Source organism: Lygodium microphyllum, chromosome 11 (genome assembly GCF_053477565.2).
Source record: "Lygodium microphyllum isolate KBCC chromosome 11, Lygodium_microphyllum_v1.1.10, whole genome shotgun sequence".
Classification (NCBI taxonomy): Eukaryota; Viridiplantae; Streptophyta; class Polypodiopsida; order Schizaeales; family Lygodiaceae; genus Lygodium; species Lygodium microphyllum.
Window position 1 is genome coordinate 62,479,175 of NC_141145.1, and position 17,439 is coordinate 62,496,613.

Genomic DNA, 17,439 nt, shown 5'->3' on the forward strand with positions numbered 1-17,439 from the left:
TGGCACATAAGAAAAGAAATGTCAAAGGTAAAGGAGATACTTGGTGAAATTTCAAAATTATTCACCAATGGATGCCAAATGGATGGAAGAGGATGACTTGGCAAACCATCCTCAGTTATTGCAGCTTTATCTAGATGCCTTTCAATTGGATTCAACTTTAGTTTGGGCTCAAACAGGTTCAGCAGAGCAAGGGTCCAAAGTATTGCCTGATGCTCGAGGGGGAGGTAGCACTTTCACTCTGTCAATTGTGAACAGCTCTCGTATGTAGTGGATCTCAGATGTGTTTAGCATGCATCCAAGGTACTATGCTAACACTATGTTTGCCATGAGGTCACTACTTAGTGTACTAGTTGAGATATATGCGGAATCCAGATGAGTATGAGTTTCACCTGAGCACTGAAACTATACTTTTGCATCAGCTTATGATCAATTTGGCATGAAATTTGCCTAAATTTTGAGACAAAAATATTGATCAGTTTCAACTCACTTTTTGATTAGTTTGAGAGCCGTTTATGGTTACTTTTGGGATCAGTTTTCCATCAATTTTTGAAAGGGATGTTGGAGATGCGAGAGAGAAAAGCACACACAATGTAGGTGCTGTCAACAATGTTATGACAACCTTATTGCACTTTCATATATATATGAATATAGAATACGGGCGGTCACGGTACACGAACAGGCCCAAGAATATTTTATGCTCTCTAATCCACTTGAAGCATTTACCCTTCACATGCCTTGTCTTTCCACAATGAAAGCAAACAGAACCTATAAAAATTGTAGAAGAGGACAACTGCTCTATAATAGCATAAGTAGAGCTGTCCAATACATCCAAGGAGCTCAAAGAATCAGGGAAACTCTCATCAAAGAAGACAGGCTTATCAAGAGGACTGTCTGCATGACTAGAAGAGCTGGAAGTCATCATAGCATACTGCAAAGGGAACTCATCCAAACCAGAAGGGGAGAACACAAAGGCATCAACCACGGATGCAAAAGCTCCCACACGAACAAGCCTAGAAGACAAAAGCATGACATATCCAACCACTGTAACTCACAGCCATAAAAGCATAAGCATGCCTCGAAGCCATAAATACATAAGCATGCTCGAAACATAGGAGTATACATAACTTTGCAGTGTCTCATACCATGTACTGACATACATGTCCAGCCAAGAACGGCAAGTGGCAAATAAACCTACAAAAATCAAGCTCCAATAAAAGCCCAACTATCTGTGTAAAAGCATCCAGGTAAGAGGCTCTATAAAATACATAGCAGCAAACCATGTGCTTACATGGGTGGCCATAAAGATCAACTGCTCCCTAACAGACACGGGCAATAGCAGCCCAAATAGCATAAATGCCATACAACAGAGAAGCAGGACAGCCATAACTGTAAATCCCAAGTACTATCCAAGTCCACTGATCAGTAAGTATCCCGCATATCAAATGCAAACCAACAATCACAGCTCAATAGGCAACTGCCAAAACAAGGGAGCAGTTCACTGCTCAATACCTGTAAATGCATCCAAGTAATAGCCAAGATTCATAATCAGGGCATCAAATCCCATATAGCATCCAAGGTCGTAACGGAAAAAGCCAAGTCAATGTCCAACTGCTCAAGGGAATACTCAAATGAATGTCGAGACGAGCTCAAACAACTGCCATCCACAGCCAAAGCATAAAGCATTCACCAAGACATCATAACCTGTTCTGGGTAACCTAGACATAAACCATGTCATAGATGATATGCCAGCTACAAAGAAGTGACAGTCAAACCCAAATCGAGCTCTAATCTCAGCTCAAAAGAATTCCGGAGCATAAACAAGACGTGGCATAGTCCAAATACATCATGACATCATACCGAGAAGCCGGGAGCACCCCATGACCAATAGGCATAACCCAGCTGTAGCATAAATAGCTTTAGCCCTGAAGTTTCCAACAGCAAATAACAATCCAAAACTGAGTAAAATAATACTCAAACCAAGCTCAAATCAAGTGCCAACTCATAGGCATACATTCCCAACATATAGGCATCAACCGAACATAATCGGGCATCAAATGACCATGTAGCATGAGCATAAAATGTAATGATAGGGGACTGCCCTGTTTTGGGCTGCCTGTGGACTATGTAAAACAGTCAATGGCTGAGCAAGATCAACTCCAAAACCATCTCACATGATAGGCATACATTTCCACATCATTCAGGGAGCATTCAGGACCAACCGAGTGACCAATGTCAATGCCAATGTAGCCCAAACATAAAATGCTAATGTAGCACTGCTGTAAACTATCTGTGAACAGTCCTAGATCAAAGTAAATCAGCCCACAAATCAATGCGCCAAGTCAAATGCCAAGAGCCGGGGGCTCTCATGAAGCCATATTAAAGTGCCAAAGAGTGCCAACAAGGAGGGGAGCTGAAGGAAGAGGATCACGAGCTGCTTTCAAGTGCCAAAAATTGGTGCAAACTGTAGGGAGGGGGTTGATCACGTTTTTTATGAAGGGGGGGCTCAAGGAAGCCAATAGAAGCCTCCAAACCAAGCCTCAACAAGCCAAGTTCAAGGGGGGGAGCTTCAAGCTTCAAGGGGGAAGCTCATCAATGGCTACCCCAACTTGTAAACCCTATTGTACCTATGTGGATTGAAATGAATGAGAGAGAACAAGATCTCATACCTCGTGTAGATGCCGGGAAGAGCTCGCGAAGGAGTGGCTCTGATACCAGTTGAAAGGGATGCTGGAGACGCGGAAGAGAAGAGCACACACAATGTAGGTGCTGTCAACAATGTTATGACAGCCTAATTGCACTTTCATATATATATGAATAAAGAATATGGGCGGTCACCGTACACAGGCAAGCCCAAGGGCCTTTTACCCCAACAATTTTTGCATTGATTGCTAGTCAATTTTTGCAATGAGTTTGTGATTAATCTAGGGTCACATTTGCAGCAACTTGTGATCAGTTCTCAAATCAGCAAGTGATCAAATTATACTCAATTTTCCTGACACTTAGCAAAAATGCCCATCCAAACTAAGAAAACGTTTTTGGGGGCTGAGTCTCAACCATTCGGTCAATTTACAGCTTGGGAGAGGAAGAAAGAGTCGCTGGTCCATTTTCTCATCAAAGAATAGTAATTTGCTGCAAAAGACAGCCATGCATAGGCCTCAATAGACAAGGGACAGCATGGAGTCACCTTCCAAGGGTTGGCAATAGCATTGCAGATTAGGTGACAGCATTTTGGAGGTGCCTCATAGACAACAAGCAGAATTTAGGGTTTTCTCACGAAGAAAATCAGATCTCTCTCTAATATTGGCTTTCTCTCACCTTCTCCAACCCACTCTTAGGAGATCACAGCATTTCTCAGCCGCTTTGAGCAGATCTCAGCCAAATTTAATGGATAGTAGAGAGATCTTTGCCGTAAATTTTTGCAAAACTTAGGGTTTGACAACCACCTCGCCCATAATATCTCATACCCAACTTTAGATACAACCTCTCTCTACCTTTCATCTTTTTCAACTTTGCCTTTTCCGAACACAGTAACACATAGTTGCCCTTTGCAAATTGCAAAGCACATATTTGGCAATCAACTATCTTCTTTTGCTTCTTTTGAGACCTCTAACAAAGTACTTAACCTTTGCATAGGTTGCTCCATGTTTTCTATATACCAATCAGCCTCAAAGATCTTGTTCTTTTTGTGCGAAATAGGGGACACTTTCTTGCCACCTTCCACAACCTCAAATGAAGCTTTACCTATGGAACTATGCTACCTCAAAGATCTTATACTTTTTGTGCAAAATAGGGGACATTTTCTCGCCACCTTCTACAACCTCAAATGTAGCTTTGCCAGTGGAACTATGCACTGTATTATTGCATACAAACTCTACCAAAGGCAAATACTACTCCCACTATGACTTATGCTCAAATACATAATATCTCAAGAGATCAAGCACTATAGAATTTGCCTCTTTTGACTAACCATCTATTTACAAATGCAAAAACAAAGAAAATTTCAGCATAGTACCTATATTTTCAAATAGCCCCTTCCAAAACAAACAAGTCATCGAAGGGTCTCGATCACTAATGATCAACTTTGGCATGCCATGATAATTAAAACACATATTGCAAAAATAAGTGTGGCATATGATCGTTCTTCTTGACCAAACGAAATGGGCTTGCTCACTAAAGCTACAAATCATGGTCCATATCCCATCATTCCTTGTAGTAATCTTAGGAAGCTCAAAGATAAAGTCCATAACAATGCTCTATCAAGAGCCTATCCGAAATAGGCAAGGGCTATGATGAAACCGGCATCTTTTGCTTATCATACTTCACTTTCTAACATACAATTCATATCCTAACAAACTACTCAACATCATGTCTATGCTCCACTACTCAACTATAGCATCAATACCTCTATGCTCAACATAAGGAGCATCATCACTCTCAATGATCACCTCAGGCCTCAATTGCTTTGTGACACACAATCATCCATGCATCATCAAAAAACCATCTTCAAGCACAAAGTGCTGATGACTCTGGCCATTGCAAAGTTAATCATATACATTCGCAAAATCTGAATCAACAACATACTAATCTTTCATGCATCCAATTCAATGTGATATAACAACCGAAATCTAAGGCTTACGTAACAATGCATCAGCCACCACAATCTTTTTTCCATCTATATGCATAATTGAAAGTGCAACATAGATAAGAAGTTGACCCATTTTATGTGTTTCTTAGACAACTTAGTCTTAGTCAAAAAGTAGCACAATGTTCGTTGTTCCATTTGCACTATAAATAAGCCCCTAAGAGAGAATGTTTTCATATTGAAAGAGCATGAATTACAACAAGCAACTCTTTCTCGTAAACCTACAAATTTCTTTTTGCACCATAGAGAACACGTTGTCGTACCACTACGTGGACACAATGTGAAAAACTATAGAGTACATCGTCATTCGGCTTTCTTATTGATCTAGAGAGTCAATGCTATATAAGTTATTAGTGTCAGTGTCTGTAGTGTGGATGGTTCAAAAATACTAGATTTTTGGATAAGTTTAGCCTATTTTTGATATTTTGGATATTATTTCTTATAAATATCCAAAAGTTGTAGACAACGTCTACAATAGCATGACATGTTAAAAAAAAAAGCAAGTGGCTTTCAATCATTTTTGGGGGATTTTATCCAAAAAAAGGATTGGCAAAATCGCGCAACACGCAATCACAGTTTACAGGTAACAAACACCACTCTGAACTGGGAGAATGAGTAATCTTCTGGGAAAATTCTGAGCAAGTATCCTAGGATTTTACACCCCTTTCAAAGCCAACACAAGCATCAAATTGGCGGTCTGAGCAACAGAGAAGAAGCTACTATTTGATGAATATTTTTTGTTTAAAAGGGATTTATCTTCTCAGATGCAGAAATAAATTGACAAGCTTCACCTCTATGAGTAATCTTCTACATCTTCTATTTCTTCGAACCCCTTCTCTTTCATCAATTGCTCTCCTTGAATCTCCCTTCACCCTACTGTCTCTTACCCCCGTGGTAGACTTTCGACCCCAAATGCTTCGACAACATCGCTCATATACCACAACTTGGCCATCCCACATAAAACAGTCCCTATGTTGTTCCCATATGCATCACACTGATCAACAAATGACTTTCTTAGATCAAGCAACACAAGCTCAAGATCTAAAGTCATCTTTTCATTTCACTTCTCAAATGCTAAAATTTCCACTATTGTCCCATTAAAAGGCACACCCTTCTTCTACAAAGCATGTAGTGGAGATGCAATTTCAGTAAAGTTACACACATACTTCCTATAAAAGCAACATAGACCCAAGAAACTACAGATCTTGAGTACATTCTTCAAAGGTAGTCATGAGCGTACTACCTCAATCTTTTCAAAATCCATACGAACATTATCAGCCAACACAATGTGTCCCAAAAAGTGGATCTCATGCAAAAAACACTCACTCTTCTTGTCATTCATAACTAGTATGTGCTTATATAACTCATTAAACACAATGTCCAAATGTTGTCTATGCTCTACCTCATTTCTTTGACTAGAAAACCATGTTGTTAAAAACGTATCCATAAATCCCTTATGCAGCCTCAAGTTACAATCCATCATCTAATTAAATGTGGCAAGAGCATTCGTAAGTCCAAAAGACATGACAAGAAACTCATACAACCCAAAAGATATCCTAAAAGCTATCTTAGGTACATCCTTTGGTTATGCAAATCTCATCATACCCACTTTTCAAGTCAATACGGCTGAATATGGCTACCCTCTGCAATCTATCTAAAACCAAACTTTCTTCTTTGGAAGGGTCGTAATCACCACGTTACCACTTAATTACAACAAGAAACAAATTCACATAAAATAAAATACACACTTAGCCACTTAATCTTGGACAGTTAGATTAGCCCCAAAACTTGGCACTCCTTGCCGAATTTCTTTAACTTGTATTTCAAATGGATGGAATACAACTAAGATTTGTCAATCTCCTCTACTAATCCAAGCATCTCTTACTATCACAAATGACCAACAAGCCTTCAAATCAATTTGTCCCTTGATTTGCTAGGATATTGGCTTGTCAAAAGTAGATGCAGTGATCGAAGCATCAAAAGCTACTGTAATAGACTACTGAACATAAGAGACAAAGGAAAGAGGAACACTACAAAAAAAAAAAGAACACTGCACAACGAACTTACAAGCAAATATACTTGGAAAGAGTGGCCAAAAAATATAGGCCAAATCTAAGCCATAAATGATATCAAGTGGGCCAACAAGATAAATGTCTCAAACATCATAAAATTGACAAATATGAAATGCCTAAAATATCTAGAATGTATCCAACCCGTGCACAAACTCACACATAAACTAACATATCTGCTAACACCCTCTCTCAAATCATGGGTGATCTGGTACAATAAAATTATGCAATGATAAGAACCCATCAAAGTCCATACAAAAATAACTAGCAGAAGAGAATCATAGATATCTAGGTAGGGAGTGGCCGGTCCACCACCAAGATACCTCGAAGAGAATCTGAGGTCAATGTCGATGATACCAACTCCTAAAAATAGAGAAGAATCAAAGTAGCTCTCAATATCTATTAACAATGTCTCGCATTAGCATACAAGACCATCCTATCAAAAGTGCCTCTGAACATATGTGACCAAGAATACCCCACCTTTGGCCAAACCACCAAAGTGTCCCCTCATATAAGCTCAAACTAGGAGCCAATCATGCTCTTTCTCAAATAAGCAACTCATCATGAACCTAGATATTAATCCCAACTCTAGGATTTGAACCTGTCAGACTCTAGTCAATGCGTCAAGAAAACCCCTATGTGGATCCTATGCACCTATATACCTGTATGGACGAGGTTCACGAACCCCATCTCACCGCCCTCTCACGCTCCCTCTCTAGCATTGGAGAGTTGTGAGGGATGTCTTGCATCACCTGCACTAGCAACCTAGAAAGGAGGCCCCTGCAGCCATCGCCAGGGCCACAAAGCTAGAGCCTAAACCTCGACCCAAAGATGAGGAAGACTTGCTGAGAGAGTCGTTACCCTTCATCATTGTTTGCACTTACTCCTTCCATAAAGTTGCTACTATCTTGCGGTCCTTCCAAATGTGTCCTTTCTTGCCACAATAATAGCACTAAGACTTATTCTTCTTCTAGCGTATGCCACCCCTTGCTGAAACTAAAACATCTGAAGCACCAAGAGATAGCATACTCACAAAAACCTAAAGCTACACATAGCAAGTCTCCAACCTAACACTCGTAGATGATTAAAGAATATCTACATGCTGACCATCAGGAGGAGATGCTAGAGGAGCCATGATGAGGGGAATACAAAGAAGATGAAGAAAGACAAGGGATCTTCAAGGAGAAAAGTATGCCAAAAATGCAAACTCACAAGGATTTCAAGAGTTCAAGACAGTAAAGAGAGCACATAGAGAAAAGAGCAATAGTAACCAAAGTGTAGTGATGAGAACACAACAATTGGATACACATGAATCCTCTCTAAAGCTGAGCAGTGCATCACAAGGTGAAAACATGGACCAAACACAGCCAGAACCAGTCTGAAATACTATTGCCCAACCCTGCACAAAAGCAAAAAAGCCAAACGCTGATGCTGATGACAAAATGCAGTCAAGAACTGCAATAAATGCAGTCAACCTGCAAGAAAACAGGTCACCTCAGCCTGCTGTTCCCAAAACACAAAAGTGAAAGGGTTAGTAACAGATCCCCATCTTTGAAACAGCCCAAAAAATTGTAAACACAGATGGCAGACAGAAAAATGCTGATGGAAACATGCCAAAAATTGGGAGAAAATGGTCATCCATGCTGTAGAACAATCACAGCAGCAAGAACGGGTCCAAACAGCGAGCGAAAAGTCAAAACACAAACCTGCACCAGAATAAAACAGCAGCAAGAACCCAGATCCTAAAATCTTATACCATGTCAGAAGTGGATGTAGTGATGGAAGCATGGAAAACTGTTGTAGTAGATTGCTGAACACAAGAGATAAAGGAAAGAGAAACACTACAACAAAACAAAAGAACACTGCACAAAGAACTCAAAAGCAAAGAGATGCTCAAGAAATGGAATCCATATACCAAGATATGAGACAATACAAATCCAACATGAGACACTAGCTGTCAAGGCACAAGTACCTACTCCCTCTCTCCACCAGAACTTGAAGGAGGTGAATGGCACAATGTGGAGGAGGGAGTGGGCAGAATATATAGGCCAAATCTAAGCCATAAATGGTGTCAGGTCAGCCAGCAATAAATGCCTCAAACACCATAAAAATGACAAATATAAAATGCCTAAAATATCTAGAATGTGACTAGATGACTTCTTGAATCCCCTTGAAATACACTGATTTCAGCTCCGAAAATTCAAGTCCAAAGCCTTCAAATCTAGCACACTTCCCAATGTGGCTGTCAAACCCTAATTTCTACTATAAATTAGGGTTTACAACAAAAATTCACCAAAAACTCCACCTCCAATAGTTGGATTGCTGTAAAACTTGGAGCAAACCTAGGAAATGGCTGGAGAAAGAGAGGGAATGCTGTAGAGAGAGAAAATCCAGTGTTTTGTCACGAGAATTTGGTGAAATGGAGTTCCTAACCCAGTTTTCCAGTCCCAAATGGATTCAAGAACAACAAAGAGAGTATTGGAGGCTGTAATCTTCAAGAGAAAGTGCATCAGCTATTACAGTCGTCAACTTCCCCTAGTCAAGAACATGCAATCATCTTCACCAAAATGGTATCCAATGGCTGGGAAAGGGCCTCAAAAGCAAGCAATAGTAGTCTAACACATCTTTCCAATAGCTCCAAAATGCAAAAACGAAATTTTTTTCTCCCTTCAATCCCAATTCAGCTTTCCCAAACTTGCATGGGCAAGTTTTGCCAAGTGGCAAAACCTTCTAAATTGAATTTTTAGCGTTATCCAGGTCATTAAATTAATTTTCAAAATATGAATTTTGAAAACTAATCTACTAATTGTTTCTATGCTCAAAAAAAAAAATCTAACCAACCAACAATTATTGGCTAGGCCAATTTGTCTCCCAAGTATCCCTGAGCAGTTATTAGCCCCTAGACTAGCATTGATTAATTAATCAATGCCTAGTCTCTAATGTCACCACTAACATTAATGGCCAATAAATTGGTATAGGCCAAAATTTGACACCAGATACCACTTGTCAAGAAATGATTGTTGAGAAAGCAAACCAAAGAGACAAGAAGGTTTGCAAGGGGCTAGGAGTGGAGTGGAGGATCCAACTCCGAGTATGTTAGATGCAGAAGTGGAGTGCAATCTGAGGTTTTCAAAAGAGTAGTTTGCATGCTCGAATGAAATAGAAGATTTAGATATACCTGGTAAAGAATGTCTAGTTCAAGAGACCTCTCTATTGAAGTTTACATACTGAAAATCATCCGGATCCTTATACACCAAAAGGAGAAACGAGAGGGTTTTGATTCATATAACTCCAGGGTTATAGAAGTTGATACTAGCCCTAGCTGAGGTGAAGAAGATGGGCTGCAAGTCGTTCCAAATGTCGTATGTCCTCCATGATCGGAGAGGATTAGTCTCACCAACCCGTTCGAATGTAGTAGTAAAGTTGATAGGAGGGGTGTAAGCTCGACTATATGTGATGCACAAATACTCTTCAAACTCCTCTATCACGTGACTAAAATATGAAACAAAGAAGAAAAAGAAGTTGAACGTGAAGGTGAAGATGAAGGTGAAGCTGGGGTGTCGTCTTCCTCGCCAAGTCTATAATGCCTCCTCAACTCCTCATGGCCTCCAAGGATGGAGAAGTATGATAAGACATTTTGGAAACCTGAGAAGGAGTCTAAGACACTATCAATCAGTTACGTGTTGTTCGTGTATGTTGCACAAACCAAGCCTCCACAGTATCCATAGGATACTCTTTCCAAGAGCATCGGCTCTGATACCCTGTGAAGATATGCTAGGTTTTGCAATGAGGAAACACAAAAAGTACAACCAAGATGGAAACACAAAGTCGAACTGTGATGTATCATGAACTATGGTCAAGCAAAACTCTCTCACACAACCCAAGACACACAAGAAAAAGAGTGTCGGTATAGGTTAGCAACTTGGTGCGATGTCTGCAAGAATCCGAAAAAACTATTGCTATTGTCCAAGTAGCTATATCTTGCTTGCTTTAGACTCAACTTCGTGATGTGCTCCCCCTAACTCCACCACCCCACTGGCAAACACAAATACTATTGTTATTTTCCCTTACAACACTAGGAAAAATCTTATTCCAAGGTACAATATATTAATCCAAAGCAGAACTTAAAAATCTTATGACTCCATATATACAAGCATGATGAGCTTTTGATTCATGTGGATTGATGAAAATAGGGCTTGTAAACTGTTCCCATGCCTCACCAACTTATCCAGTCAGCATTGACCAGTCCCAAAGATCAAGAGAAATCAATTTGAAAAACGGACAAGGATATAGTCCTCGAAGAATAGGTATGGCCACAACACGAGATGAAGCTGCCGTGTTTGAGAAAGAGACAATAGAAACTTTCAATTTAACGACTCATGAGCTTCCAAGACCGTCTCAGTATCATATGAACAAGAGGCCCAGACCATCTCTCCTGTGCGAAAGCCGTCCACTGTTCTTGAAATGTATTACCAGCTATTGATATATTATCAAAACTTTTGAGTTGTGCACTAGAACCTTCTAAGTTTTTTCCTTGAACTAGCTTGTTTTTCATCGTGCCCAGCACATCGATTATCTTGTTGTATATGCCCCAAGAATCACAACAATAGACATCCGTTGGAAACAGACATGACTCTCGTCCTTCCATCGAAACACTCCTCTATCCACGTTGACGTTGTCTCGATTTTGTTACAAGATGTCAAACTTCAGCTTTACAATATATCCACCTTCATTCTTTTTGCTCCAAATACTCAGCATGACCTCTTTTCATGGCCACCTTCATCTCTACCATGATGAATATAGCTCCTCTTCTCTCCTACTCCATCAAATTCTCTGTAATTTCTGCTCTAACGACCACCGCCCCAAATCACGAATCGTCGGCCGTGTTTTATCCTCACCACCTGCCACACGTTGTCCGCCTCCTTCAAGATTCAAATTTCCTACTACAATAATCAGTGTCGTCCATCCACCCTTGATTGGACAATCCTCCAACATGTAATGCAGCTTCTTTGGCAGTAACACGGGATGAGGCCTTGCTAAATTCTCTGTTGCCTTCCTCAATCAAACCTTTCACCAAATTTGTCCCATCAACACCCCCGATATGGCCACCTTCCTTTCATTATAAAACTTCTTCAAATCAACGTCGTTTGCGTTTTTTCGTTTAAAACTAATTGTAGCTTTAAATTCTTTGATTTTCCTACACGCTTTTTTACGTGTATTAAAATCATGAATATTCTAAGATCGCCTCTTCCTTTTGAATATGTTTACATGCCCAAGTAGTTACGAAATATTGAAACAAGTGTTGATCTTGTATGAAGGTCAAAACCCCAAGATCTCCAAGTTAAGTCCACCCCTTTGTGGAATCATTCTCATGCTTGCTAAAGCTTGAAAACCATGAGAATATATGCAACTATGATTCTCCACTTGCTAAATCCCTAGAATCCAAACTTCTTGTGTCCAACTTGCAAGCTAGTGTGTGCTTGCTCCACTTCATCAAGATGCAGATTCCAATTTAAGTGAGATAAATCGAGCTTCACGAAAACACGTGACAACGTGCAAAACTCAAACCTTGAATGCAAAACACAAAACTCAAATTGCAAAAATGCAAACATTGGCAAAGAGAAGAGAACTCTGAAGTTTAATGAATCAATGTAGTAAATGAATGTAAGAGTATACAAAATGCTCAAGGGCAAGGCAACGAGTGTTAGAGTGTGACATCCACTGGAGACAAATCTAGAGTGTTGTAACCACCAGTCGGAGATATCGAAGAGTGGGAAAGAGTAAAACATCAATTGCCGAGGCAATAGGCAGCTAGGGGACAACGCAGAAAGGTATCTAATGATGAAGAGAGCAGCAAATCTACAAAACGCAGTAGGTGAAGGAGAAACACGTGACATGTCAGGGCCTACACTGCAAAATGCAGCCGATCTGATGTTGAGCATATGCCTGGATAGTAGGGCAGCCTCCCTGATCAGCAAATACAACAATCTGGAGGGGCTAAATTGTATCGTCTATGTTAGCAAATATGTCAGTTCATAGCTGAGTCTATGCATGTCAGTGGGCTAGGGCACTAAGGCATTATCCTAGTTACTTAGGCATTTTTCCTAGCATTCTATAATGGTCATTTTAGCATTTATTGTTGGCCAACCTGACATGATTTATGGCATTATTTTGTCTATTTATTCAAGCTTCTCCTCAACATTCATCATCATGATTCGTTCATCACTTAACTAGTTCTAGTGGAGGGAGAGGAGCCGATGCCAATGCCTTCACAACCAGTGTCGACGCCTTCACAGCGGGTGACTCACATTGGTTCTGTACTGTCTCATATCTTGGTGTATGGATTCCATTTCTCAGGTATCTCTTTGCTTCTGAGTTCCTTGTGCAGTGTTCGTTTCTTTTGCAGTGTTTCTCTTTCCCTTTTCTTTGTCTCTTGTGTACAACAATCTATTACAGCAGTTTTCCACATCCTTCCATCACTGCATCCACTTCTAACAACCTATAGCTAGAGTGATAGACAGCAACAATGGACACGTCGCCTGGGAGGATGATGATGTGACAGCAATCTAGAGGCATTGGACACACGTGAATGCGAGAAACTTGCACAGAAGAATGAGACTAAATGGTGAACAAGCTATCCATTTATAGACATGAAAGTATCCTCCCACATTAGCGTTTTGCATGTGGGACATAGAAACTCTCTAGAACCACTCCCCGTTTAATGAAACTTTTAGTAATTTACTATTTTCAGGCTATTTTAAAGAGCTATTCAATGGGTAATGAATTTTTAGCTCAACAATATTGTCTTCCAGGTGATTTGCCAATTTGCCATTTTTTGGCCACCTCAACTTTTCTAGCCTAGAGGCTAGGTCCATGCAATTTCAACTTCAATAGTATCTTATGCTTTTAACACTTGTTTTAGTGCTTGGTAAATGTGTGTTTTGACTAATCTAAGCTTGGTTTAGACTATTTGTACCCTCTTGCATTTCTTTATGTTTTGATTTACACCTTTCTTGGTTTGTGTTTCTCCCTCGAGAGAGGGTTTTCCCATGTTGATTCAATGATATCACTAAACTATGTGCATTTATTGAGCTTGCTCTTGTTGTATGTCTGCATCACGATGTGTGTGGAATCTCACCTTGTGTGACTTGTGTTGGTTGCTTTGGTCACAGAAATCTTAGCAGCTCCAAGCATCTCTCTTTTCCTCAATTCTATTTCACTCTTTTCTACTCCATATAGGTACTAATCAAACTTAAAAATATTTGATGTACATCCAATGCAAAACACCTACAATTTTAAGCTCATACATAATGTTGTGGAACTCTTCACACCAGCTTTGAGTTGAGACAAGTAGTCTATAGATACTCATGAAAGGCACGTGAGATGAACACGTTCAGATATGCTAATCAGAGGAGACAATCCATATTGCTTTCACCAGTATGAGCTATGAGAGTGCTACCATTGTCATTTTAGCAAGGGGCTTGGTCGCCTCACTAGATCATGGCCTTCCATGATCAAAGGTAGCTAGGACTCTCTTCAAGAGCACTAAGACATCGAGATTAGCTAACCTGACCTTGATTAGTCGTAGTGAATACACATGGCAACAAACAACAAACACTCTTGAGAGTTTTTCTATAGGCCCCCACCACCACTAGTAGAGTTTTAACCACTTGGCCCACTAACTAGACAACCATCTTGGGCAACCACTAGCAGAGCCAAACGATTGTGCAGAGCTAGGAGGCCCCAAACCCCTAGCACTATGGATCACCTGCAGGATTATCTAGGATATGAGGCATCATATCCCATCATTGTCAAACATTCTTGGAGAGCATCACTTCAAGGGATGAAATCATGGATGTTGCATGTTCAAAGGTTTTTCATGTTCTTAGAAGCTATCATCACTTCTGAGAAACCGTTTCAACTTCCTTGCATTTTTTGCAGCCCTTCCCTCTTAAATCGGGAACTTCCTTTCTTTTTCTTTTTTTTGTGTGTGTGAACAAATACCTTTTACTATTTCAGCCTTGGGCACTTAGCATCAACTTAAAGTGGATTCACAACTCGTTCTCTTAATATGCTAAACTTACATAAATCTACACATCTCACATCCTACTCTCTATCATGTTTCAATGAAGACCTTAGAAAATCGATCATTACTATAATGCACATTCCATCAAAATCTGAATTTGCCAAATAGAACCTGAGGATGACAATAAAATCCGCCAAAACAACAGAGTTGCATAATTCCGCATCTTCTATCATAATTACAATTGGGGACTTGGCATTTTCAATATTTCTGTGCCATGAAACCAAAATATCCATGTCTGTAGTCTGCACATGCACAGAAAGGATTTCAAAACTGACATTTACAGTGAGTAGGAAAGAAAGAAAAACATCAGTGGCTTAGGCCACTCAAACAAGAGGTCATCTCACATCAGGATTGATTTTCACTATCTGCCTGATCACACTATGCAGTGGACCACCTATTCCAGATTTACTTGAGAAATTGTGAGGGAGTAAATTAGCCACATGGCAGTCATTCTGTTCCAGATATTGTTTCAGCTTGAAAAAGGTATTTGTATGATCAGAGGAATCCACATTGCCTGCAGAATATCCTGAAATTAGAAGCTGATAAAAGTGTGGTGTGGATACAGCAAGCCAAAGAAGCTGACAAAAGTGTGGTGTTGATATGGCAATCCAAAGCAGATAAGGACTTACGCAAATACAGCAAAGCCACATGTAGCTGTTTATTGCCCCTTGAATGTGTCCCCATCTCATTGGTTTTTGATGATAAGTAAAGTTTAATTTGGGCATCACAAAACAAGGTGTCTCTTATGAACTTCTGCATCTCCTTGAAAGTGCTTGTGTTGCAGGTGTCAAAAACATCCTGACCATTCAGATCTCAAATCAGAACAGAGGAAGGACAGAAGTGAGGATAGATTTACCATGAAAACACATCTCCCTATAGTATAAAGAAGGATTGTCCCTATGATGAAACAAAAGGCCGATTGGGAAACTTCTGTGCTGTTTTCTGCACTGGCTGCGGTAGAACCTACAATTATATGCATTACCATTGGCAAAACAAATTATATTTAACGACATCGGGTCTGTTTTCAGTCCCTCTAGCATCCAATGTATTTGGTTCCCACAGTATCTCTCACGCTGCACTCTGTCCACCTCATTTTCTTCCCGGTGTTTTGCAAAAATTGATTGTGAATTTCAACAATAAAGCGGCATTCCCCATTATCTAACAATCTCTCTCAGCAAGGCTGAAACCTTATCTCCCCCTGAAAGACACGTGTTCATGATTAATCCAACAATGTCCTAGAAGGGAATGATGCAACCTGCCTTGATGCTTTCCTCGATTATTTCCCAAACGCTTTGGAAAGCTTCCATACGCCAAAGGCCACAATCTGCTGGCTCATCCTTGAAGCATGGAGGCAATGGCGTAACCTCTGGCTTTACGCGCTGTTTCCGTTTGCCCGGTTTTGAGGACGCCCGCTCAGGGATTGCAGAGCTAGTGGACCGCAGCACAAAGCAGGCCTGTCAGTCACAAAAAATGGCTCCTTCAGACCGTGGGAGCTAGCGATGGCCATGAAAATTGAAGAACGGACCTCCAAAGGCTACAGTGGCAGCACGTTTGAGAACAAGGAATGTGTTTCATCGAGAATAATGATGAGAATGTTCATGTTTTTGGCAATCTGTGAGGCTTGTGTCGTTCTGGAGGAAATGAAGAGACCTGAGACGAGTCCTCCTCCGCCGCCGCGGCCTCTGCGTCGCTGGCATGCTCTTCTTCCTCTTCCTGCGCTGCAGAGCCTCCTTCCAGAAGAGGCATGGTGTACGAACGTTCAGTCACGTTCCTTCAAGAAGGTGACGGGTTAGCTAAGCTCACTAGGGTACCCAAACTCCTGTCACATACCACGGGGTTTTTGTTGATCCGCTTTCGCTGCCACCCAACTTCCAAGGCTTTAGAGAATACGTTTGAGACATTTTCCCACGGCGGAGAAGGAACTGTTTTAGCTATAGGCTGGACATCATGAGCTCCTCTAAGGGAGGCACTACATACCTAGCAAGCTGCGGTTGGGAACAAGGGACTATTGACCCCATCTCACAACGGGAACCCCTTGGCCCCACACCTAGCTAGGGTATGTGGTCCCTCTCTCACAAAAGCGATGTCCTAATTTGCTAATTTGCAACATTGGAATTTATAGTGGGAATTGATCTAAAACTTTGTGTGAGAACCCATAGCTCATTAGTTGAGTCTTTGCTTGAAGTATTGCCTAAGGATACAAATCTCACTAGGATGTTTACTACATCCGACATTGATAGACCCATGAGGGACCTAAGTGTAACTTGTCATATTAGTTCCACACTCATTAACATCTCTATGTCTAGTGGATGCATTGCATCATCTGTGTGTGTGTGTGTGTGTGTGTGTGTGTGTGTGTGTGATGCACAAAGATCACTGGTTACTTGTTTGTCTTGATTTCTAGTGTATTGCATGTCTCAAGAGCATATGCAAATAGAAATAGTTTTACACATTTGCCTCATGGAGCTCTTGATTCCTTTGCTACATGGTCAATTTAAAAACTAAGATGGTTGCACACATCTAGTTGAACTAGCTCTTGTAGCATGCATCCAATTGAACTAGCCCTAGTAGCACCAAATCTAAACTCTAAAAAATATATTTAAACTTAGGATTCCATTATCTATAATTGTCGTCATATATTG

General features: G+C 40.5%; 1 protein-coding gene across 1 annotated transcript in view; it reads right to left on the reverse strand.

Annotated features, from left to right (window-relative positions):
- Positions 1 to 16,815, reverse strand: part of ORC3 (origin recognition complex subunit 3) — a 138,292-nt gene extending 121,477 nt beyond the window's left edge. The window contains exons 1-7 of the mRNA XM_087688507.1: positions 16,775 to 16,815; positions 16,628 to 16,674; positions 16,448 to 16,527; positions 16,057 to 16,251; positions 15,427 to 15,595; positions 15,142 to 15,311; positions 14,909 to 15,039 (exon numbers count right to left, since the gene is read on the reverse strand). Of these exons, the coding sequence (XP_087544633.1) occupies positions 14,909 to 15,039; positions 15,142 to 15,311; positions 15,427 to 15,595; positions 16,057 to 16,251; positions 16,448 to 16,527; positions 16,628 to 16,674; positions 16,775 to 16,815 (833 nt within the window). The remainder of the gene's footprint in view (positions 1 to 14,908; positions 15,040 to 15,141; positions 15,312 to 15,426; positions 15,596 to 16,056; positions 16,252 to 16,447; positions 16,528 to 16,627; positions 16,675 to 16,774) is intronic.
- Positions 16,816 to 17,439: the final 624 nt, after the last annotated feature.